Genomic DNA, 25,033 nt, shown 5'->3' with positions numbered 1-25,033 from the left:
GGTTGAAATCCAAACCTTTGCTTGAAGCCTTAATCAAGGATGCCAAACTTCAGGTTAGTTAGTCACTAAAATGTCATGTCCTCACCCTTGTCCGATCTTCTCGTAACGAGTGTATTTCTTCTTGGGATCTCCGATGCTAACGATAGTTCCTAAAGAACAATAAACAAAATCAATTTCTTTGTTTTTAACGCGGCGTCATTTCATCAGCGAGCAGGCTGTCTTACTGAGTTTCTCCATAATCTCCTCGTCTGTCATCTTGCCTCCTTTCTTCTTCTGCCTGTCAGCCGCCTTGGAGGCTGCGTCGGCTTCCGGAGGCGGGAGGGGATCGATCACGGACCGCGTGTAAACCTGAAAGACGACCAAAGGACAACTAACAAGCAACTCATAACCAGGCTTGAACGTCGACTTTGAAAATCTAAACCTGGCTTGAAACACCAATTTGAAACAATAACTCAGGCATGAAGTCCAAATTTACAACGCTAACTAACCATGTCTTGAAAGTCAAACCCAGGCTTGAAAACAAGGACAAATTCGAACTTGAAACTGGGTTTGAAACATTCTGAGCCCAGGATTGAAACACTTACATGAAATCCTAATTTAAAATCCCAACCCAAATTTCAAACTCTAACCCAGGCATGTAGCCCTAAATTGAAACCCTCACCGAGTCTTGAATCCCCACCCAGTTTTAAAACCCTAATTTGAAATCCTAACTTTATCTTGAAACCCAAATCCAAGTTTGAAATCCTAACCCTCATTTGAATGGCAAATTTGAAACCGCAAACCAAGTAGTCATCATGTTTAATGACGACAAGTTTCCCTTGTCATCAGTACTTTACGTTTTTGATGATCTGGGAGAAAAGCACAGGTTGCCCTTGCCGTGATGTCCATTTTGATTATAGTCGATATCAGGTTCATTGTGGTTCAATCTGGTTTTTAACTTTCTGATCACGGGATATCGTTAATATTTGTCAGTGGAGGGCGGTCAAGGCCTTCTCTGCTGGCCTAACAAAATCAAGAAATCATGATCATATTCTTCACATTAATGTCGTATTATATCCTAGCTTGGTATTTTTAGGTGAGAGTTTTTATCCAATCAGAATTCAGCTAGCTCGTGTTGCCAGGCAGGTTCCACAATACCAGTCGCACGCACAATTTTTTCCGAGGCCTCCAGATACAATCATGCAGGCATCTGTTCTGTCAAAATCAATGGGCTTTCAGAGTTGATAGGCAGTTGCGATAGCCAATCAGATCACGAGTTGGTTACAGTGAGCTGTACGCTGAAGGTGATGAACGCGTTTGATTGGATACTCACTCATGAGGGGCAGCGCTATGCGGAATGAAACACCAGAAAGTTGTAACTGGTGACCATTTGAAAATCTAAAATATGTTCTGGCTTTTTTAAACTACAATGGCCGAAGGAGGGAACAGTACAGTGAGGATTTAATTGCATATACACTTGCGAGGCCATTTTCAAGTGTCTTTCTGTATATTATTTCTCCAGCCGCGGTGTCATAAATGATGGTATTACGAGGGCGATTGATTCAAGTCGGACTTCACTAATGGCCTACGTGTGAAGCGCACGGCCCGCCACTGATATTTGTCAACTGTGGGCCCGTGAAGCCCTTTGAGACTTGCTTTTAATTAAGTAAATTTGACTTGACTTGACTTCCGCCTGCTTTCTTTTCGAACAACTCACCGACTTAGTGTGTTCCGGCCTAGGCGCCACGACGGGTGGCGGTGTGTCGTCATCATCGTCGTCATCGCCGTCTTTGCCGCCCGGCGAGGAGGCGTTGGTGCCCTGCTTCACCTGCGGCGCAGCAGGAAGGCAAAGGAAAAAGATGAGAAGTGCGTTAAGCAAGTGACGAGAGTATTTCAGCCTCACCGACGGGCAAGCACTCACCGACGGTGAATCTTTATCTGCGCGGATGGGAGAACGAGGCACACAAATGAAGAGTCTTGATTGCAAATGTGTGATGTGATAATGGAGAAGGGACGGTGACGAGACTGACCTGAGGCTGAGAAGCTGAGGTACTTCTGCTTCCCGCTGGTGGAGTCGTAGAATTTGAGGATGTCCAGGACCGCCTGGGGATTCTGTTTCTGTTCCGATTTGCTGATATTGGAGGTTTGGAGCAGACGGGCCCATTGCTCCGGCATGCCCTGGAGAACAGAAATTAGGGATTTCAATCATTGAGGCTTGGACTCAAGTCGACTTGCGACTTGACAAAAAGTAGAAGCCTTGAGACTTGACTTGGATTTGGGAGATTAAGTTTGAAATAGACGTCACACACATCTGATAGGATGATCGGATCAGCAGATATTTTGCATTTTGCACCAAATCGGTTATCGGCTGTAATGTCATAATTTGCTGATCGATCGATGAGCCGCAAAATAACAGCAAAAATAACCGCGTCCCCTCTAGCTGCCGTCGTTAATGATCTAAGGCAGGGGTGTCAAACTCAGTTTTGTTTTGCGGGCAACATCGTAGTTATGGTTTGCTACGGAGGGCCGTTATGACAGTGAACCCCCAAAAATGTGTTATTGCCGCATATTACATACACACAACTAATTGCTGAATAGAGGGCAGTAAAACAGTCTATTCAAATATTACAGTTAATTTTAAAAGGGGGCTTGGTAACGAAAAATAAAATGTGCAATACCTAAACATGGCAATTTGTATTTTGGGTATCTTGGCAAGAAACATGAACTAGATTACATAATTTGCAATAGCGGGCCACATGAAATGATGTGACGGGCCAGATCCGGCCCTCGGGCCTTGAGTTTGACACCTGTGATCTAAGGATTCTCAGCATTCTAAAGTCAGATTTTCTTTTAAGTATCACCCCCCCCCCATATTTTCCGTGTATTGAATGTCTATTAGCGTTTTTGGGAGACTTTTTAGGGTTATTTGTTATTATTTTTACCCAAAGTATTTCATCACTTATACGTGAATTCTGGCTATTCGTGGGCCGGGCTGGGTCCAATCAACCGCAATTAGCCATGTCAAATGTGCAGTAAACAAACAAATTGGAGGAAAAAAAATCAGGATTGGGTAAAGCCTACTTTGAAACCAAAATATGTTGCTCAAAACCTCAACCCAGCATTTAAACCCTAATTCTAAAACCTCAACTTGGTTTGAAACCATAGTTTAAAACCCTACTACTGGCTTGAAACTCAAACCTCTCCATGAAACTCTAACTCAGGGGTGGGCAAACTTTTTGATTGGGTGGGCCAACAATGGGTTCTAAAATTTGACAGAGGGGCCGGACCAGGAGCACATGGATGGAGTGTTTTGGTAACCTCACCTCATTGGAGGAAAAAAAAAAAAAAACATTTAATTTGAAATGAAAGTGAACAAAAGCATTCCAACTAAATATCTGTCTTTGACACACCAAAATATTTAGAAAATAAAACATCAACAAGGTTTATTCATTTCATTTTTTTTCCAAGTTTGGCGGGCCGGATTGAAACGTTCAACGGCCCGCATGTGGCCCCCCACGCCGTAGTTTGCCCACACCTGCTCCAACCCATGAACTGGAAACGAAACTCATGAATTTGCAACTTCAACTTGAAACCCGAGCCAGTGTTCCATACCGTGAACTCTCCAGTGACGGCGTCAAAGCCCACATGGATGGTGTGTTCAAAATCCGACGGGGAGGAAATCTCCGGCCTGTCCTTGTCCCGGTCCTTCTTCCTACCTCCTTCAAGGCAACATGGACATATTAACTTCACAGCGTGTGTGTGACTGCATAATACGTGTTTGTGTTTGTGTGTGTCACCTTTCTCCGACGCAAACATGGAGATGATCTTGTTTCTGGACTTGCGCTCCTCCGGCACGGACGGAAGTGGCCGAGAGCTGTGATTGGTCGCCTGGGGGTCCTTGGCTCCTCCTCCTTGGCTACTCATCCTGACAGGGGGGGCGGGGGGCTTGTCCTCGCACAATCCGCTGTCGCACATCTACACACACTTGGACCTGGTGAGAATAACACACGCAGGGCCGGATTTACTCATCGATAAATTCAACACGCACGATGTGAATCATCAAATGAGAATCGTGCTGGGTGATTTTGTGTGTTCAAATAACGGTGAGGACGAGATCTTTTCCGCTTGTCTGAAACCTGAAAGAAATAGAAACGATCGTAATGTATCATTTCATTGAGCAATTCAATTTTGCAGCTTCTAAAAAAAATTGTCGTGCCGCTGACTTGGAGCTCGTCACAAGAAGGAGTCATGCCGTTTCATCACCTATGACAGAAATGGATTTGAAACAACAAAACACAGTAGACTAATTAGCGTCACGGATCTTTGGATTGCAATTGCAAAGTAAAATATGACTTCAGATGTATATAGCATGATATTGACGAGCCGCTAAATTTGTTTTTTTGGCTCGCCGTAGCAGAGCCGCGAGCAGCAACAGCTGGACTTCTTTTATTTTGAAGGGCTGATTTTGATTCGGTCACGCCACATAAGCCTTGAAAGCCTGTCAATGCTCTTCTGTTCGAACATGTAAGTACCGTGAAACATCTGTGAATATAGATTATGACAAAGCATTCCCTGCTGTGATTTTTTTTACATTTCAGAGTACTGTACTGAAAACGCATTTTTATTAGGGCTGTCAAAAATTAAAGCATTAACTCAGGTGATTAATCCAAAATTTTTTAACTCAGTTAAATATTTTAACTCAGTTTGAGTTACTTAAAAATAATTAGCAGACTTTGCAAATATCGTGCCATATTAGCCGTCTTTAGCACGTCTCAGAACAAAACAATGTGTTGAAGTTACCACTGGGCCTTGCAAACCAACACTGCAGGAGTGTTGGCGCTTGTGGGCAGTTTTGAGAAATGTCGAAAATAAATGTCTGCAAAGATGTCTCCATTTAGATCGTATTCAAGAATCCCAGAAAGCTATTAGAACAGTCTTTGAATTAAATATACTAAATATCGGGCGAATTTTGCATCAATTCCAAGATATTATTCAAGTAAATATCTGTTATAAGCTTCGCAAAAAATAGTCGTTGAAAAATGTGATTAATCGCGATTAATCATGGAATTTTTGGGTGATTAATTAGTTAAAAAAAATTAATCACTTGACAGGACTAATTTTTATTCTTTAGCTTTTGACTCGGGACTGTCGCAATTCTGCTGGTATCTTTTCTATATGTGTTTTAGTTTGTGTTATAATTTTCTGCATATTTCGATTTATTTTATTTATCAATTAATTTATTCCACCATATGGAAAATGCTTCGTTACTGCTCCAGCTGTCGTGAAATGTGCTAAATAAATAAAGCTGCATTGTATCGTATTATATTAAAAAAATTTCATCGTTAACTAATTGACCCCGACACGACTTCCATCACATTCGTGTCGACAGCAAAAAAATTTGAAATCTTGCAACCCCGAGTTTTCTAGATATGAAAGGCTCCTCATGTAGCGGCATGTCTTCAACCACAATGAAAACCAACAAACCCACAACCAGAATAGCAGAAGCGCTTTCATGGACTCAAAAAGCGCCCCCTTTCTTCCCCTGTGACATCACAAACAATAAACGGGAAGTGTTTCGTGATTTGGATTTAAAAAAAAAAAAAAAAAACCTTGAAACACTTTGATTTGGCAGCATTTTCCAAAAAGGCCCTCCCACACATCCTGACAATCCAAAACGCCAAAACACAGCGCGACCGCTCCACAGATAATATTCACCTTATCTTGCACAATAGCGACCAGTCACTAACCTTGAGACGCCTCTTCTGTATCTTACAGAAGACCCAAAGAACCGTGTTAGTTCCACGTCCCTCTTTCTTTGCTGCCTTGAACTACAAACTAAGCGCCCTCCCTACCTTAACACTTTCTGCAAGGCAGGTCTGTGCTGGCCGCCTCATTCCACAGCGACGGGGCACTGGACAAGTGTATGCTTGCCTGGGCTCCGATGGAATTTCAGAGCTCCAGGGCACACACACACACACGCACACACACACACCCCCACACACACACAGAAATAATCATTCCCGATTGGTGGTGGATTAACGATATGAGTAGGGCCCGTAATCAGCCGATTACTTTAAATATGAAAACGAAACGATTGGTTTGCTCAATGGCCTCACAGTGCAGAGGTTGTAGGTTCGATTCCGGCTGCGGCTTTCCTGTGTGTGGTTTGCATGTTCTCCCCGTGTGGGTTTTTCCCGGGTATTCCGATTTCCTCCCACATTCCAAAAACATCCATGGCAAGTGGATTGGACACGCCAAATTGTGCCTCGGTGTGTGTGTGGATGGTTGTTCGTCTTTGTGTGCCCTGCGATTGGCTGACAACCAGTCCACTCCGCCTACTCCCCAAAGACAACTGGGATAGGCTCCAGAACCCTCGTGAGGAGAAGCGGCTCAGATAATGGCTGGATGAATGGTCGTTGAATTTTAATTTTCACAAGAGCCGTGTCCCATAAAATATTACTGTGGTGCCCTCTAGTGGCATCTTGGTGCCAAACAGCTATGTTGAGCTGAGGAGCTTCATTTCAGGCCATACGCTTTGTCGAGCAGTAAAAAGTACTTTGCCGCCATCTTGTGGCAAATACAGGCAATAACAAACCTTTTTTAGATTTTCGCTTTTTAGGGGTTCATATATATATATATATATATATATATATATGGGGATTCCAATTGGATTAATTGTTCCACCCTAATTTGGATTGTTTCTCAGTGCAATACCGATTCACACACAAAACACCAAGCTGTTTACAGGAAGTGGCCTGCGCAGTCTCTTTTGTTGGGCTTCTATAAAAGGAAATGGCGTGGACGACTTCCTGGAAGGAGTGATGATGCTCATGCGCTCACGTCCAGCAAAAACTGAAAGAAACACACCCGCACACAACGACTTGACTCCTTGCGACTGCTCCGGTCACGACTCAAGTGGAAACACACCCCCAGGCTGCTCACCTCCACATCCTGTTATTCAACCGCACAACACTGCAAAAGCCGGCATTTCATCACCTTCCCCCCCCCCCCCCTGTGTCACCGTTCTGTATAAACAGCATCAACACAGAATGAGGGGACCAAGTTCACGCAACAATTTTTTGATTTTTAAGGTGAAATGGTAGTCTAGGACTGGGTAATATTTTCCAATTAGGATTGTATTTTTTCACAAATACAAAAAGCAAAAGACAATCACATTCAAATCAAGTTTGGCAGTTTCATTCTGGGATTTGCGATTTGCTTTATTTGTGATACCAAACCTGCTTGATTTTTATTTTATTTTTTTTTACATTTTTTAAAGCATTTGCATCAGCTCTGTGAACCTACTTGGCTCCCGTAATGACTAATTTATTTATCTGAAAAATTGGTCTAACATGGCGCGCAGTGGAGACTTGATTCTGTGTGAAAGGCAAAGTGGGTAAAACGCAGCCAAGGGCAGACATTATGTTGCGTCTGAAAAAACTCAGCCATTGGGATTGCAGAACAAAAATTATTAAAAGCAAGCCTTGACTATGAGTAGAGTACTGAAATAGAGAAATCAAAGGAGTTGAGTACTAAAATGTTAATTGACAGTTTATTATAGCCAATAATTTGGAGCACATAGGTAATGTTAATTTTGGTTTCTTAGTAACTGTTGTGAATTTAAGATCATGATCATATTAATAAATTACATCCCAATCTATAAAATTATATTAATATGTACCCAAATGCCATCCATCCATTATGCAAGGACACCCTGAACTGGTTGCCAGCCAATCGCAGGGCACATATAGACGGACAAACATTCACACTCACCTAGTGACAATTTAGAGCAGGTGTGGGAAAACTACGGCCCCGGGGGCCACATGCGGCCCGCTAAAAATTTTAATCCGGCCCGCCAAACTTGAAAAAAATGAAATGAATAAACCTTGTTAATGTATTGTTTTCTAAATACTCTGGTTTTTCAAAGAAATATATATTGTCGCAATGCTTTTGTTCACTTTCATTTAAAATTACATGTATTTTTTTTTTCTGACGAGGTGAGGTGACCAAAACACTCCATCCATCTGCTCCTGGTCCGGCCCCTCTGTCAAATTTTAGAACCCATATTGGCCTGCCAATCAAAAAGTTTGCCCACCCCTGATTTGAGTTTTCAATCAACCAAGATTTCATGTTTTTGGAATGGAGGAAACCAGAGTACTGGGAGAAACCCCATGCAGGAACGGAGAGAATTCCACAAAGGAAGACTGGAGTCGGAATCGAACCCTTCACCTCTGCACTCTGAGGACATGCTAGCCAGTCACCATCGCGCTGCCCTACCCAATTGTAAATTTGAGTTAACGTGCCCCCTGCTGTTCTATTTGAGAGTTGCATTAAAGGTTATGTAATCTTGAGTTCATCAATTTGAAGAAGAAAGAGACCAAAGTATCCGCAGTTTGAGGGGAGGGGCGTGAGTTTTTGCGGTTAGTTTGAAGAAAGACTCAGAAGCGTGAGTTGGATGCAGCAAGATCTTCAGAATTAGTCCTTCTCGTTCAGAAAGCAAAACGGTACGTAACCTTGATTATCTCACTCACTCGCTGCGGTTCACAAGTACTCAACAATTAGAATCTAAATGTTCTCTGCCATGACGATTATACTAGGCAAATGATCCCCCCCCAAAAAAATAGTTTTCCAAGGTTTGTGAAAGGAAACTATAACTGAAATGGAGGATTTTCAGACATTATTTCTTTCACTCCCAGGTGGGAGATTGAGTCAAAGACTCCCCCCATGTCGGCTTCGACGTTTGTTACCGTTTGCATGCCCCTGTCACAATGCTGTAATTGTATATTTTTATTCGCTTTTTAACCACAAAAATGGAGTGTTCACCAACGATACATACGTGGAGTGTCTCGTCAAATCTTACTGAACTAAAAAAAAAAAAAACGTTGGGAGCAAATATAATCACAGATATTGGTTCCGTTATGGATGTTTGATTGAATAAAAATTGGTATACCTTGGTGACTCATTTTTTTTGTTCAGGTAAAGAAGTAGCAAATTTAGAGTACAGCGTTGTTGTGGTGTTTTTGGACCAAATAGAAAGTGGTTTTCTGTGCTCACAGACTGGTAGTTAGGTTTTTGGGTATTCAACAGACGAGAAAGATAAAAAAAAAAGTACATATTCACACGCCACAGGATTGTAATTCCCCGTTTCGGTGTACGAAGGCGCGACTTGCAAACGAGAGAATAACCATACGAAACTCACCGGTTCACTGTCAACCTCAAAAAAAAAAAAACGGGATGCACTTGAATCAAACTCTTCAGACTCCGCCCCCGTTTTCTTTGCCTCAAAATACACAAGGAAAAGGGGCCGTTAAAAATTTCGCTTTTTGATAATGTGAAACTGTTAAAAAAAATGATATCGGTATCGCTTTTATCGCCCTTTTCTTCCCTCCTGACCTCTCCCTGCCTTGGAGTTTTGCTCAGCCCGGAGGAGGAAGAATCCGTTGCGTGGAAAGGAAGCGGAAAGTCGTGCACAATTGGACGCCGAGGCTTCCGTAGGAAAAGCGGAACCGCGCGTAAAACAACAAGAGCCTGTTGCGTTCACACGACGTCGGAAAATAGTATACTCCGTTTGTGGCAAAATGGGTAAAGTTTTCCAAAATGAACAACAGTAAGAGCTGCATCCTGAGAACGATAATATTCACAACCGCACTTAAATCCGGTCATTAGAATAAACTATTAACATTCAGCATACTGTGTTAAAAGTCATATTTTAAAACCCGTGTAGCCTGGGTTTGCGGAAATGGTTGGCTCTGACGTCACGTGGTGTACGCAAACGCAACAGTAAAAGAGCCTCCATCATCACACACGTCACTGCCGCTTTGGGGGGGCGAACAAGTCGACTGTCAGACACGGGCGACACTAAAGTCGGGAAGGCGTTCATGACAAACACGCCGCATACTCTTGTCGCAAAACCGAGTCAAGACTTGCTGTGAAACGTGCGACACAAGGCCGTGTATCAAACCGGCGTACTAAGCTAACGCGGTGGACGCGCTAACATCCCCTCCGCCCCCTCCAGCTTTCAATAATAACCGCTAGGTTAGTCCAGATTTGAATAGTTTTTCCTCCCCAACTCCGAAGCCCTCCTTGCCGTTCTCCCTACTCCATTGACTGAATTTATGTGTAAACATGTGTGCAGGCGGAATGGCTTTTCGTAGGAGCTGGTTCAGTTGGGACAGGTACAGCGAGGTGGACCTCTTCACCGAGCGCTTGGACCAGAACAACGGCCTCTCCCAGGCCATCCGGGCCGCCGCTTCCGACGAGCCGGACGCCGATGGCAACGTGCTGTTCGGCCAGATGCAGGGCACCGTAGTGGGCCTGAAATATTACAGCGGGGTGGTGAGCATCCTTAAGAAACCCACCCACTATTAAAGTGGTCAATAAGTGCTCTGTGTAGCTCATTACACTCCCAATAATTATATCATCCTCATTATGAGCCGTGTCGCCATGGCAACCCATTTACCCCCTAAAGTTTGGCAATGTCCCTGCTCCACGCCTTGTTAAACTTAGATAATGCTTCATAAGTGCCATGGAGCCTTCAGAGTTGATTTAAAAATGTAAAACGAGTCATCAGTTGTGATGATCTTAGTGAAAAACAAGAAAATCAGCCCGTTCATGAATTTGATTTTGGTCTGAATTCAAAGCATTTTCACAACCGTGAGCAATTTTCACATTGAACTGTTGAGTTCATTAAGGCACACTGTCATTTTCAAAAGGGTTCCTTCTGTTCTAAAGAATCGAGAAGCATATTTGGCAATTCTGTCTCACAGGTCTGACTTATTAATGGGCTAGCTGTAGCTCCACTAGCCTAAATATGGATTAATAATACGTTTGTGGGGTATGAAATAAGCATTAAAAACACCTGCCCATCTCGGGGCAGCCGTTTTGCTACTTGCTGTCCCCTGAAAATGACATCACAGTCGCTTAAAATAAAAATGGCTGGATGGATATTCGGGAGTTCACGAAAGCAAAAAGGACCCAGAAAACATGCAAGTTGTTGAATACAATCCATAGAGATTGCTCTCTATGAATCAGTTTTTGCGGGCTGTCGACATTTATCAAATTTTAGCATTTCATTGGTACATGCAACTCATCTCACAGAGAAACAGTAACATCCCATGAGTCAATTATCAATGGAAATAACACAAATAATAATTAGAAGCCTCATGAACTTAGAAGAGAAGACAATAGAACAGAATCTTGGACCACATGGTGCCAGAACAGGAATAGGATTCCAGTACCCCGTTTTTGCAAATCAAAAGAAAACAAGGGAGGGAATGTGAAAAAAATAAAAATCCTAGACTGAGCTCTTGGAAGATGAGTCCACCTTTAGAGGACAGGCTTTGCGGCCAACAAGGCGCCACCGCACCTCATTCTGCAGTTGCGCCATAATAGAGAAAGGCAGGGGCGGTGGCAACGACGCCGTTACATTCGTGTGATCATGAGTGTTGGCGTAAGATTTGCATGCACGTTTTTGTGTGATTTATGAGCACTTACTAATTGGACCATCTTTACATCCCACTTTAATGACATCACTCTTCGCACAGGTGAACCAAGATGAAATGGTCGGCCTGCAGCGTGAACCCCACAACCTGTTTGATCGCAACGCCATCATGGTCACCAACATCTACGGCAGCCAAGTTGGCCACATCAAGAAGGAGCTAGCCGAAACCATGGCGCACATCATGGACAACGAGCTGGCAAAAGTAGAAGGGTGAGATTGGACTTTGAAGTCAAGTGTAGATGTAAATTGTAGTGATGGCAAAATGAAGCTTCAAATGTGCTTCATGAACCAGTTGTTGTATTTTTGAGTCCTGTAGATGGCACTGTTGGTTTAAATAAAGGGTTTAAAAAATGGAAAGTCAGTGTGCTTTCAGCCCAATGTCGAACAGAGACTGCCATCTGCTGGAGTCCAAAAATACTACAACCGGTTCATGAAGCAGATTTCAAGCTTCATTTATCCATCACTAGTAAATTGTAACATTTTAAAATACTAAATGCCAGTGACGAGGATTTTACAATAATGAAAATGTCCTCATTGCAATGAACAATTTCAAGTTGGATTGATTTAAATTGATTGCTAAATGTGAAAGGGATTAGGTCAAAACTAAATTGAGGGGAATTTTGATCCTGAATTTTGAAAATGTGCCATCCTGGAAAAAATAGTGGCAATGTGAGAAATGTGTGATTAGATATGCAAAAAAATAAAAATCATTGAACACTGAAAACTGTCGAAATTCGACAAGGTGAAAAATAACCATTTTTTTTGGTCACATTTTTCTGTCAGCGTGGTGCACTCCGGGACAAAGAACAGATTCTCCATGCCTGTGATTTTGTCCTTGTGGGGAAAGGAAGAGAACAAGAGTGCGGTCATTCAGCGTTTGGCACGCCATGGGTACAAACTCAACACAGGTGGCGTTAACTACACTCACCTTTTGGGCATTTAGATGCTTTGTGTCCATTCCATGTCAATTACGCTTATGTGTTTTAACTCAGGTGCGAATCAGAAGCTGTATAGCTCCGGTGCTGGGATGGCATTGAATAAAAGAGGAATGACAGTCCTTCTCACGGCAGAGGAGGTAAACCACTTTGCACCCATTTGTTGAGGCAACAGTGATTTTATTTTATTTTTTTTCAAATGGTATCTTTGACTCTTTCAGTTGACAAACGCCTTTGACAACCTCTTCGAAGGCCTGCTGGAGAGTAAAGATGGTGAAAGAGAAGCAGCTGCGGTAGGTGCATGTTCAGTTTATGTTGACAGTATCACACCGCTGCCAACTGCAGGGATGGGCAATTTAACTCATTCACTTGCAGGCGAGTAAAAAAAAAAAATGACGTATTTAGCCGTCAATGGTAGTGAACGAGTTAAATACGTAAGGGTGGCCCCAATTTTTCATGCAACTGGGGGTGAGCGAGGCAATGTTGGCACATAGGACGACGAACCTCCTAACCAGATGTATGACAAAAATGATATTTTAATATATTTCAAATTTACATCATTTATAAAAGATTCACTGTCCTAAATTAACAACAAAGAGTTTGAAGCAAATGATCTCATACTGTATTTTTTTTTCCCATTTTCTTTTTGTCCTCTTGCACCAAAGTAACCATTCAAGGGGAGCACAAAACTACTGAACAGCAAAGCAACATAAATGAAAGAACTCATTTTATAAATGTTTTCATAAAGAAAATATAATAAATCAACTTGATTAAAAAAAAAAAAAAAAAAAAAAAAATATATATATATATATATATAATATAAATATATAGATATATATTTGGACTGTCAAAATTAAAGCGTTAACTCAAGATTAATTAAAAAAAACGCAATTAAATATTTTAACTTAGTTTTATTTCTTTCAAACATTAATTTGCATAACTTGGAAAGCCAAGCGTAAGACTTTTCCATCTAGTGATGATTTTTAGATTTTATTTATTTATTTATTTTTTTTACAGGATTTCTCCGAAATTCCCCCCTGTTTTTACTAGTATCATTCCTTCGCATGAATTCTACTACTCTGTTTTCAATATAAAATAGAAGGCGCTGCTCCATTTGCCTCCCTCTTATTTCCAGTCTGTGGCCACGCCCCTAATGCCCCACCAGCGGCAAGCGCTGTCGTGGATGTGCGCCCGCGAGAACAAGTGTGTGCTGCCGCCATTTTGGGAGAAGCGCGGCGATCTGTACTACAACACCCTGACGTGCTTCTCGGCCAAGGAAATACCCGAGAGGGTCCTCGGCGGCATACTGGCAGACGACATGGGACTGGTGAGTGGACGGCGTCTTGCTGTGTGTGTATCACCATCTAAAGTTTCAATGTAACTCTTTCGTGACTCACCGCTGCGTAGTAGGAGTTGAATGACCTCAAAATTTTTTTGTAGTCAACACTTAAGGTGATAATTGCTGAGTCGACATTAACTCATTTACTGCCATTGACGGTTAAAGACGTCAAAGATCCTTTTTTTTTTAATGAGTTAATTGATGATGTCATTGATCTGTGAATGCTTAAAGTGACACATCCTGCAGTAGATACCATGATTATTCGCACGCCAACATTATAAGCTTCCCTATCAGACCCTACAAACACGCACAATATTTCCTATATATTTTCAGATTTTTTTTTTTCTGTTTTATCGTCTATTGTGGATTTTCACCTATTGCGGGTGAATCTGCAGCTACACTTCGATTCACTTTATTTCTTCCACAGGGTAAAACGCTGACAACCATCGCGCTGATCCTCACCAACTTCCACGAGGGAAAGCCCCTACCCGTGTATAACCGCGTAAGTGACACGATAAGCATTAAAGCTCTAGGAGCACGCTAAAAAAAAAAAAAAAGCGAGCCAATTCTAATGTTGTGTTTGTTTGCAACAGGAGCAATCTTCACCTGGAAAAGGTATGACTCACACCCTTTAAACCTTTTTTAAACCAAATTGTTGTGGAAGAGAACCGAACCAAATGTGTTGCCACTTTGTAGCAGATGGAGCCGGACCGAGTGGCGCGGTGACTCACGGCCCACGCTCAAGCCTGTATGTGTAACGTACACAATTCCCACAGAGTTGTCTGTACCTATATTGGATTTCTTTGTGCCGCTGCACCTTAGACAAAAATGCTCAACTTTCTTTAAAAAAATAGAAAATTAACAAGGTTTGTTCATTTAAATTTTTTCAAGTTCGGTGGGCCGGATTAAAACGTTTAGCATGTGGCCCCCGGGCCGTAGTTTGCCCACACCTGTAATACAGTAAGGTAGTAGACCTAATTGTTTCAATATGCCCTTAAATTCAGAAAATTGAAACAGGCGTTCCTAAATAATCATAATAATATTTTTTTTTACATCAATATTTTCGCATTTTTTTCCACCTCATCTGGAAATGACCTGGCCCATCTGTGTGTTATAAAAATCTCCCTTGAGCAAAAGGCTGTGCACCCTAAATCTGTTGTTGTCTATCATTTAACATAATTGTTCCTGTGCCAGGGCCCACATGGAGCAATCTTGCGTTTCCTCATCAAATGTAAAGGATACAGCAAAGCTTTCAGAGAAAGGTGGGAGCCTCAATTTTAACCTTTCGTGATCCCGGGTACCGCTCTGTTGTCAATACTTTGCTCTCCCATTTCAGGAAAAAGAACGACAAAAACCACCAAGCGAAAACATGGTAAATGTGTATAACTGTAAATAGTCACACGTGACGTTTTTTAAATTTCCTTGTTGATGTGACGTGATGCAGAGGCGCCGCAGTTGCTGGAGGATGCCGACTTTGCCTCTGCACTGTGCGGAGGCCCGGCGTCACCGACCAATTCGTTCAAGAAGAAAAAGAAGAAGAAGAAAGCCATCTCCGCTCTGGGTGAGTCATTACCACCGGACGCATTGAGAAGCGAAAATGCTTAAATTCTTGAGGTGTAATGAAAAAATGATTTGGAATCGGAAAATTGGTTTAGGTGTAAAAGATGAGAATCCATTAAATTGAACCGAATCAAATCGTAACAAGGGTCGCGGGGGGGTGCTGGACCCTATCCCAAAAATGACGCCTATCATTTAATCTTTGTCTCGTCCGACCAGAAAATTTACTAAAGTCCCTCGGGTGCCTTTTGGCAAACTCCAGCCGGTCTGCCATGTAGCGTTAATACTCGCTGCGCACAAGGGGCAAGGAGAGCGCCACTGCCGACTACTGGAGTGGATGTGCAATTACAAAAAAAAAAAAAAGCATGTTCCCCAGGGTCAATACGCATATTTGAGAACATCAGTTAGTGAGGCAGCAAACAAGAGCTACAACTCGTCTGCCAACTTTTTATTTCCTGCTCGGTGAAGGGAAGAAGGCCAAAAGGATAAAACAGATAATTTTTTTTTTTTCGGGAAAAAGTCCTGCTGCAATTATTTGAATTAATGTGAACCTGGCATGTTTTATTTCGTAACAGGTCCTGATTACTACGCCACAGAGAACCCTAGCGACGCTGTATCGGCAGGGGCGACTCTCATCGTGTGCCCGCTATCAGTGCTCAGCAATTGGCTGGTGGGCGCAGCCGTCACCGTGGCGACCAGCTACACGAACAGTCATGACCAGAGGGTTAACGGAAAGGCCTGTGTGCATGCGTGTGTTTTCAGGACCAGTTTGAGGAGCACGTGCGTGCCGACGCCAAGCTGAAGGTGTACATGTACCACGGTCCCGAACGCAACAGGAGTGCCAAGTTCCTCTCGTCTCAGGACGTGGTGCTCACCACATACAACGTGCTTGCCGCCGACTTCTCGGTAAGATAACGCTGCTGGGATTTATTTTTTCCCACCAACTAGGTTTTTTTTCCCCCACATCGCTCTTCTGTATAGACGGCATTAAGGCGGAGCTAAATTTATCAGCCTGGGTTGTCAATCGAAGTTATGGAGAGTCTTTGTTAGATGTGCATGTACATTTTTTATTTTTTTTTATGAATCAAATCGGTAAAATTTTTACTTAAATTTCAATTTCAATCAGAAAACAATAAATCGTTCCGCCCTAGTTTAACTCATTCACTACCAGCCGAGTAAAAAAAAAAAACCCCAAAAAATGGATCTTTGACGTCTTTAGCCGTCAATGGTAGGTAATGAGTTCAACTACAAATATAGGTGAGAAAGTGTTTGTTGTTGCCGTTACTTTGCGCTCTACCGGTGGCCCTTTTTGGCTCATTCACCGTCTGATGGGATCATTTTTGTGTTCAGAGTAAGAACAGGAGTCTGCAGGACATCAGCAGTCCCCTTCATGATATCAACTGGTTGAGGGTGGTGCTGGATGAGGGCCACGTGGTCCGGAATCCCAACACACAGATGAGCAAGGCCGTCCTGGACCTCAAAGCAACGCGACGCTGGATTCTGTCCGGTACACACACAAGCGCGCACACACACGACACACACACACACACTCAACAAAACTGCAGGCAGGTGTGCTAACCAGTTGGTCACGCTTTTTGTGAAGTCTTGCAATTTTGTTTGGACATAATTTCATGGAGATTTTGAGCTCTGGTAATTTTATGGAAAAAATGGGATAAATTAATGTCTGAATGTTCTAATTTCTCTGTAATTTATGATGAAATCTATATTTTAATCAATTAGAAAATATGAATAAAATAATTTTGGAATGTTCTAAGTTCTTGTAATTTATTATAAAATTCAATTTGAATGACAATTTACAGTGGCTCGTGAACGTTTTACCCCTAGTGCCACCCGAAAAAGAACCCAAAACAACCAAGTTGGCCAACATTTAAATAGGCCCAAGTTCATAAAAATTAAGACAAATTTAAGTCTCACAATTTTTTATTGTAAATCACTGTAGCATTATGTACATTCTGAACAGTAACACTGTGATTGATGATATGAAAATAAATGTTTCTTAAATAAAGATCGATTCCAAATACATTGCATAAAAAAAGTTAAATTAAAAAAATCATCAAAGTGATTTTTTAAAAATGAATCAAATACATTGCATGAAAAATTGAAATTAAAAATCATCAAAGTATTTTTTTAAGAATTAACAGTTAACATTAAATGCACATATATCGTAACAATGTAATTCAAAGTTAAATACAACTGAACTAGATGATAAGACATAAAACTACTTAACATTCACCATTAAAACATTAAAAAAAATTTTTTTTTTTACTTGGCTGACTACATGAGAGAGCCGTCACTTTGAAATCACTGTAAAGAATTTTGAACATTCTGAACTAAAATCCTTTTAAGAGGAGTAAAAAAATCTCTGAATGTTCAGAACTCCTGTAATTCACTTCCTTTAAAAATATTGAATGGGATAAAAAAAAATCAGAATGTTCTAAACATTTGTTGCAATGCCTGCAAATCTGTCTTTTTTTTTTCTCAGCTGTTCTTTGCCGAGTATTCTTTGACTTGATAGACAGACCACTGCAATCTGGACTATCCCACCGTGGCGGAGGTCTGCGCTCGACTGAGTGCCATTGTCAGCCGTCACGGCACACGCTTACGTTTCTTGTGCGTTGTCCCCGTCCAGGGACGCCAATTCAAAACAGCGTAAAGGACCTGTGGATGCTGCTGGCCTTCCTGCGCCTCAAGCCGTTCGACGTGAGGGAGTGGTGGAATCGAGTCATCCAGAGGCCCGTGACGCAAGGCGACAGAGCCGGCCTGCAGTAAGGCCACTTTTATTTCTCAGCTATGTTCACCACAGTAGCCTTATTTTCACTTGTAAAACGGATCTAGAAAGGAATCAAAATGGTTCTTAGAGCAAATGGCTGGAATATAAATGACAAAGCTGTCATTGCTGGAAGTTCAAAATTAGCAGGAAGAATCCCCATATCATAATAATATCATAATATATATCAGGGCTGTGCCGATAATTCGATATTGATGTGTATTGCGATAGTTATGTAATAGATAAATTATCGATCCCCCCCAAAAAAAATCGGAGCAGATTCGACCTATCACGGCCCAACTTGTCATCAAACTCCCTCCCATTTAGGAAATACAACCTGAGGCTCACGCTTGCGTCGCTGAAATAGCGCGACTCCCAAAAAAATAAAAAAATTAAAATGGTGGTGAAAGGTCGATCACGCGGGAGCTCCGGCGTGCGTAATAGTTAAACCGATGACATTCAAGTGATTTCAATTTTGAATTAAACTTTTAAAATTAACTTTTGAAATACATTTATTTCAAGATGCCACTCCGAGCCTTAAAGAAGGCGGCTTGTTTAAATAAACGTGTATTTAATTTATACTTGAACAGAGTGTTTGACTTTTTTTCTAGTACGTTTTCAAGGTTAAATGTTACGTTTTAAAATAAAACGAATCGGAATTCAGCCCTTTTTTATTTCCAATAGTAAAAAAAAATAATAATAATCTATACATCGATATCAACTGATGACATGCTTGCATCGCGATATAGTTTTCAGCCATATCGCCCAGCCCTAATATATGTCATAATCAGAGTGCCACGTTTACACTCACGGGGGTGCATAGATCATAATTGTAAAGTTGTTTAAGGACTTGACTTCTCCTTTAAGGTTTGTAGAAAAAAAACAAAACAAACATACAACTGATTTAAAAAAAAAAAAATGGAGTCGATGAGCAAATCCAATGTCCAATTGGCAACACGGATGTTGTTTGTCAGGAACCTGCAGACGCTGGTCAAGTGCATCACGCTGCGTCGCACCAAGACCAGCAAGGTGAACGGTCGCCCGTTGGTCACGCTGCCCGAGAAGAGCGTATGCGTGGAGCAGGTGGAGCTCAGCGCCGCAGAGCGCGAGGAGTACGAGCTGGCGCACAACGAAGGGAGACACACCATTGGCAGGTACGTTATTACATGATACCAAATACTTTTTGCTTCTTTTCTGTTTTTTTTTTCTTGTCTGAGTTCAGGAAGTTGAACAACCATGTTGTTAGTGTAAGAAGTGCATGTCAGCATGGATATGTTTTGAACTAGGGAAGATGAAAAGTCACCCAGCCTTACTTGATGATATTTTGTGTGTGGTTTTTTTTGAGTAGATATGTTGCTGAAGGGACAGTCTTGAGGAATTACGCCGACGTGCTGGCCATCCTGATGAGGTTGCGACAGCACTGCTGCCACCCTGACCTGCTGGCGAACACCGCCCCAGATGCAGGTACGCAGCACCTCCTGCAACTTTCAGCTGGCATGGCTAATTAAAGAAGAAAACGCTTATTTGCAAAAATTAAGTTGTTATTTTGATACAAAAAAGGAAATGTATGAGAATAAATTAGGTTGTGTAGGTAGCGGTGTGATGAGAATCAAAATGATTTACGAGGCAAATTTGCATTTTCTGAGATTTTTTTTAGGAAATCCTATAATGGAAATAATTACGTGAAGTCAGATTTTTAAGAGTCGTGTATTTTACACGATTTTTTTAAAGTTTTACTTTAAAGATTAAAGTGGTATTTCTTTGTGAGGAAAAAACTGAATATTTTTTTAAGTCGCCATTTTCAAGAATAAAGTAGCATTTTAAAAGTTTTACAAGAAGAATATTTTTTAGCGTCATGTCTTAATTTTAATGACAATTTATTTCATTAGTTTTAATTTCATGAGATTGATTTTACAATAATACCCTTTTTCGAGTCATAGTTTTATGAGAATAAAATCGATTTTTATTCTTCGTAAATTGTTGCAATTTTACAAGAATTGTGACTTTTAGAAAAAAGTAATTTTATATAAATTTTTATTAATTTAGATACCGGTATCTCAAATGTGACGAAAATAGCGTTTTTGGCCGGGATTTTGTCTTTTTTTTTCTTAACTCGTAATTCGCTTCAGTTGTGACGTTTCCCCGGTGTGTCCCATGCAGGCTTGGCGGCCACGCCGGCTGAGCTTCGCGAGCGCCTGATCGAGAAGCTGCGCCTGGTGCTGGCCAGCGGCTCGGACGAGGAGTGCTCCGTGTGTCTGGACTCGGTGCGCCTGCCCGTCATCACGCACTGCGCCCACGTCTACTGCCGCCCCTGTATTGCGCAGGTCATCGGCACAGAGCAGGTAAGCCGTACATTTCGTTTTCACACAACGGGGGACTAGTAAGTCGAGTCATAAATTTGAGGACTACAACTTCTGAAACTTCCCACTTGAGTTGGACTTGAACGACTGAAATTGACATCTCAGTGCCCATCGCCTTGCGAAGGTCATGTGACCAAACCCCGAAAATGAGAGCGGTGACATTTGCCAGCTCCGCCCATGGGCACTTGGCACTGTGACGTCAATTTTGGTTAACAGCGGCTGGCTTTACAGAACAAAAACGCCACTCCTCTGAGATAAAGAAAAATTTGGACTTGACTTGCGCTTTCAGACTCGAGACTTACTCTTGACTTGTGCAAATACAGGAGAGCGCCCGCTGCCCTCTATGTCGGAATGACATCAAGATAAGCGAACTGGTGGAGGTCCCGCAGGAGGAGATTGCAGAAGAGAACGGAGGAAGAAGTCCTGGCAAGTGGAGGACCAGCTCTAAGGTAATGTTTTTTTTTTTTTTTAAGTCAAGATAAAAAAATCTTAATGCACAGCTGTGTGATGAAAATAAAATAAATTCCCAAGTCACCCACGTCTTTAACTGAGCAACCAGACCATTCTCCTGAATGACCATGAGCATGCCCATTTGACGTGTGCGCGCAGATCCAAGCGCTGATTAGCAACCTGCTACGTCTGCGGCGTGAGGACAGCAGCATCAAATGTCTGGTGGTCTCGCAATTCACTCGCTTCCTCACCATTCTGGAGACGCCGCTCAGGTAGCACATGCCCACACGCAGGTTCGCCTGTCAATCAAGTCCGAAAGGCCATCCCTCATATATTTGACGTTATGCGGGTTAGGGAGCACGGCTTCAGGTTTGTGCGCTTGGACGGCACCATGAGCCAAAAGAAGCGCACCCAGGTGATCCAAGAATTCCAAAGCGTGACACCCAGCAGCCCCGTCATCATGCTGCTGTCGCTCAAAGCCGGTGGGGTGGGACTCAACCTCACCGCCGCATCTCAAGTCTTCCTCATGGACCCTGTGAGTACATTGTGTGCAAAATACAGTATATATATATATGTATATATATTTGTTTTTTTTTTAAATGTGTATATATATATAAAACAAATTCCTTTTTTTTTTTTTAAACAAAATGTGTACATATATATATATATATATAAATATAAAATAATAATTAAATGTCATTTTTTCTTCTGCATATTTTTAGGAAAATAAAGTCCTCTTTTTCCAAGAATTTATCATTTCATAGGAATAGTCAGTTCCTGTGAAAATAGTCCCATCTATGAAAAATCAAGTCCCGTTCTTGCGAGAGTAAAGCCCTATTTCCTTTATTCCAAGGATAAAGAGGAATAGTTGTATTCTAAGTTGTAAGAATAAACATTTATTTAAAACAAAAGTTATTTTTTCTAGAATGAGGTTATATTTTAACATGTCCAAAAATAACACTGCACTATAGTGTATTTTATTTTGTGTGAAATAATCCTAAACTTTGGACACTTGGTGTCTATTGTGCGCAGTAAAAGTCTTTGTTTTTACTCCAAAAAAATCTTCATACATCAAATTGATTTTTAACAAACATTTAGTACAACTTGCATTTTTTTGCTAATATAAAGTTGATTATTCCATGAGAATGAAGAAATAAAGAATAAATATAGTTTTACAAGAATAAAAAAAATGCATTTGTGCGAGAACGAAGTTGTAGTTTTACAAAAATAACCTGTTGCAATTTCGCTTTTGTAGTCTCATCTTTTGTGCACTCACTCACTTTGCCGTAACAGTCCACGTGGAATAATAAAGTCGCGAGTTATGAATGAATAATGATCGGTGAAAGAGCAAAAAGGGAATCGTGATGCAGTGAGAGTCAACTGGAGAGCGGTTGAGCGATCGAGTACAGCAAGCACTAAATCTTTAAAGTGTTAACTGAAAAATAAAAATTGTTTTTTCTGTGGAATTCGATGCAAGCTTAATGCTTGGAAACAACTCGAAAGCAAGGAAAAAATAAATGAAAATAGTTTTTCATTTGAGGGCAATACTCTTGATTCTTTAGGCATGGAACCCAGCGACGGAGGACCAATGCATCGCCCGTTGTCACCGTCTGGGTCAGAAGAGAAAAGTATTTGTCACCAAGGTGGGACTATGGTAGAAAATCTGTATTTTCAAATCATGAAAAAAAAATATAGATACTGAAACGTATATATTTGCTGCAGTTCATCGTGAAAGACTCTGTGGAGGAGAACATGGTGAAGATCCAGAAGCAAAAGCAGGACCTGGTGGAGGCGGCGTTCGGCTCTGTGGACGCCGACCGCAAGACGTCGCGCATTAATGACATCAAGGCACTGATGAAGTTGTAGAAAGTGGACAAGAGCGCCTCCCCATCTCCCTCTCGCTCGTCTGTTTCCTACATTAGCCGTTCTAAACCGAAGTCCATTAGTTACTATTTTAGAATCATGACCCGCCACACTTTCAGTTTGCTCAGGGCCTGGGAAACCAAATTGTCAAAAAAACAAAAAGGAAGCCATAAATGCTCCAAAATATGATTATAAAGCTTTGTTTGGCTAATTCTTGAATAAAAATGCCTCAGTTTTGGGATTTTAATCTTGACTTGCTGTCATACAATTTTAAGTTAAAAAGCAATATTTAGAATTAGGACATTGTCGATGTTTGCCTTAAATGTGTTTTGAATGAATGAGTCCGAGCTCAGCAAAATGGGATTTATTTTGTGTATTTCTTTCCATGTAACCCTTACTGGATGCTATGCTAAATGACTTCAAGCATGTGAGGTCACGTGTGTGTATGTGACTTTGTCCAAAGTGTGAAGGGTTGCAAGTCAACGGGATTGATCTCCAGCCGAGCTGAAAATTATCCTCCAGGGCGAAGACCTCCACCATGGGGATAAAAAAAAAAAGGTATTTTTGCATTTTAAAATGTTACATATGTACACATTTAGTTTTAATCTCGCCAAATTCTGCTAGAAAACCTCGGAGGCAATGACACTGGCACCGGTTTTACGTGTTTTGTAATGGCTATGGAGCTTTATGTAGAACATCTCATACGACGACTCAACCAAAAACGGCATTCAAAAGCATTTACAAAAATTATCATATCGTTCATATTGATGTAATATATCCTAGCGTTGTATTTTTAGGTGAGTTTTTATCCAAGCAGAATTCCGCGAGCTCGTGTTGCTAGGCAGGTTTCACAATATCAGTAGCCCGCACTATTCTTTCCGAAGCCTTCAGATTCAATTGTGCGGGCAACTCAAAGATTTGATAGACAGTTGCGAGAGCCAATCAGATCGTGAGTTGGTTATAGCGAGCCTTCCCGCTGGTCTAACGCTGAAGGCGATGAATGCGTTTTGGGATTGGATACTCACTCGTGAGGGCGGGCGCGGGCTACGCGGGGAGTCAAATTTTGAATCTCCACTGCATTTACACCGAATTGGACCTTTTTTACTTCTGTTGGCAATTCCGTCTCTGTGCATGTCGCATAACAGTTACAGGATTATTTTTCCTCTTTTATGCAGAAAAAAAAATCCATCAAAGCCATTTTTAAGTTGCTCATATTTTATTAGCCACAAGGGGATTGTGAAATGACAATATTTCACTTTCATTTTTTTTTAGGCTGCAGCGCATCTCCACTGGAGCGAGATGGGGAATTTCCCCGCAATGGAGTGAGGTAAAACAGTGAACACGGTAATAAGGCAGCTAGTTGGGAAGGCAGGGAAGTACGACACGAGGACCACAAACAACAGATAGGACTTGCATGCAATGCAAGAGAATGGGACGTAGGTGGCGCTCTACTGTAGTGTTTCAACATAAGGTCTCGGAAAACAAGGAATGCTTAAAACGTTCGGAACCTTTTTGCCATGGCCATTCTTTTTTTTTTTTCACCCAGTCATAGGGCACCAATAGACAACCATTCACACATGTCTAGGGACAATTTCATATCATAACATTAACAGACACTCATCAGAATAATCACAGGGCACGGAGGCAAGTATTGGCACTCACAGTCATGCCTACAGGTTAGTTCCTTTCCACTAGTCGAGACCGACCACTACGGACGTTTTGTGGCAGATGCTGATACTTGACTGAATACAATTCAGTGGAACATGAATTAAGCAGCAAACTCTACCCGTTTTCATCCATGTCAGAGGACGGCCATTTTGCCACTGAAAATGACAATCACAATTGCTCACCTGGTTTCCGAGTTCGGCTATGTGACATTCGCAAGCCGAGCCGTGACCCGAGCTCTGAGGAATTAATGTTATTTTGAGTCGATAGCAAGTGGCAAAATGGCCGCCTTCGGAGATGGGTGGCTTTTTCTGCGTCAGTTACTGCGCAAGCAATATACAGAATACTGTTTTGACTAGTGGGACTGCATAGAACATAAGATTTGTTTTGTTTTTTTGTACTCGACTTCCCCTAATGCGTACAAAAAATATATCTGAATTACAGGAATAATACTTGATTTTTTTTTCTAATACTTTGTGCTTTGTTTAACTTAACACTGAAAATGGGCTTTTTTGCACTTTATTTTTTATCTTTTGCCGGGATGGAGTACGATATTTATTATATGTATGGCTCAAGTTTTCACCTAAGATGACTTTT

The 25,033-nt window shown here is 41.5% G+C and overlaps 2 protein-coding genes across 6 annotated transcripts in view; one reads left to right on the top strand and one right to left on the bottom strand.

Moving 5' to 3' along the window:
* LOC148342711 (serine/threonine-protein kinase PAK 2-like) overlaps window positions 1–5,885 on the bottom strand; it is a 51,409-nt gene extending 45,524 nt beyond the window's left edge. Inside the window, exons 1-8 of the mRNA XM_088311265.1 lie at window positions 5,727–5,885; window positions 3,777–3,970; window positions 3,592–3,698; window positions 2,010–2,157; window positions 1,901–1,917; window positions 1,697–1,807; window positions 225–348; window positions 86–149 (exon numbers count right to left, since the gene is read on the bottom strand). Of these exons, the coding sequence (XP_088167391.1) occupies window positions 86–149; window positions 225–348; window positions 1,697–1,807; window positions 1,901–1,917; window positions 2,010–2,157; window positions 3,592–3,698; window positions 3,777–3,954 (749 nt within the window). The 5' untranslated portion in view covers window positions 3,955–3,970; window positions 5,727–5,885. The remainder of the gene's footprint in view (window positions 1–85; window positions 150–224; window positions 349–1,696; window positions 1,808–1,900; window positions 1,918–2,009; window positions 2,158–3,591; window positions 3,699–3,776; window positions 3,971–5,726) is intronic.
* Window positions 5,886–8,331: 2,446 nt separating this feature from the next.
* On the top strand, window positions 8,332–23,018 carry hltf (helicase-like transcription factor). 5 transcript variants are annotated; one of them, XM_088311246.1, is made up of 26 exons: window positions 8,332–8,483; window positions 10,115–10,314; window positions 11,523–11,689; window positions 12,263–12,387; window positions 12,472–12,554; window positions 12,636–12,707; window positions 13,550–13,741; window positions 14,181–14,255; window positions 14,347–14,368; window positions 14,450–14,501; window positions 14,948–15,015; window positions 15,090–15,125; window positions 15,198–15,314; window positions 15,886–15,980; window positions 16,073–16,216; window positions 16,661–16,817; window positions 17,814–17,885; window positions 17,961–18,096; window positions 19,073–19,252; window positions 19,447–19,562; window positions 20,259–20,440; window positions 20,782–20,907; window positions 21,068–21,180; window positions 21,263–21,443; window positions 22,471–22,551; window positions 22,631–23,018. In XM_088311246.1, the coding sequence occupies exons 2-26, from the start codon at window positions 10,120–10,122 to the stop codon at window positions 22,772–22,774; spliced, it is 2,931 nt and encodes a 976-aa protein (XP_088167372.1). In that variant the 5' UTR covers window positions 8,332–8,483; window positions 10,115–10,119; the 3' UTR covers window positions 22,775–23,018. The 5 variants fall into 5 exon arrangements, with proteins under 5 accessions (XP_088167372.1, XP_088167362.1, XP_088167354.1 ...); XM_088311236.1 differs by lacking the exon at window positions 8,332–8,483 and adding an exon at window positions 9,770–10,014; XM_088311228.1 differs by lacking the exon at window positions 8,332–8,483 and having other exon boundaries at window positions 10,105–10,314; window positions 14,453–14,501.
* The last annotated feature ends 2,015 nt before the right edge of the window (window positions 23,019–25,033 follow it).

The sequence above is a fragment of the Idiotropiscis lumnitzeri genome, chromosome 1, assembly GCF_059441095.1.
Source record: "Idiotropiscis lumnitzeri isolate Australia: NSW breed Sydney's pygmy pipehorse chromosome 1, RoL_Ilum_1.0, whole genome shotgun sequence".
Lineage (NCBI taxonomy): Eukaryota > Metazoa > Chordata > Actinopteri > Syngnathiformes > Syngnathidae > Idiotropiscis > Idiotropiscis lumnitzeri.
Note: the sequence above shows the minus strand (reverse complement) of the source record. Positions and strands in the feature narration are given on the sequence as shown.

What these genes read in the sequence shown, in the direction of transcription:
- hltf (XM_088311221.1), top strand. Translation starts at nt 10,105, where the DNA reads ATGTGTGCAGGCGGAATGGCTTTTCGTAGGAGCTGGTTCAGTTGGGAC. An exon ending in GGGAGACACACCATTGGCAG is followed by an intron (nt 19,253 to 19,446) that starts GTACGTTATTAC and finishes TTTTTTGAGTAG; the next exon opens with ATATGTTGCTGAAGGGACAG. An exon ending in GAAAAGTATTTGTCACCAAG is followed by an intron (nt 22,552 to 22,630) that starts GTGGGACTATGG and finishes TATTTGCTGCAG; the next exon opens with TTCATCGTGAAAGACTCTGT.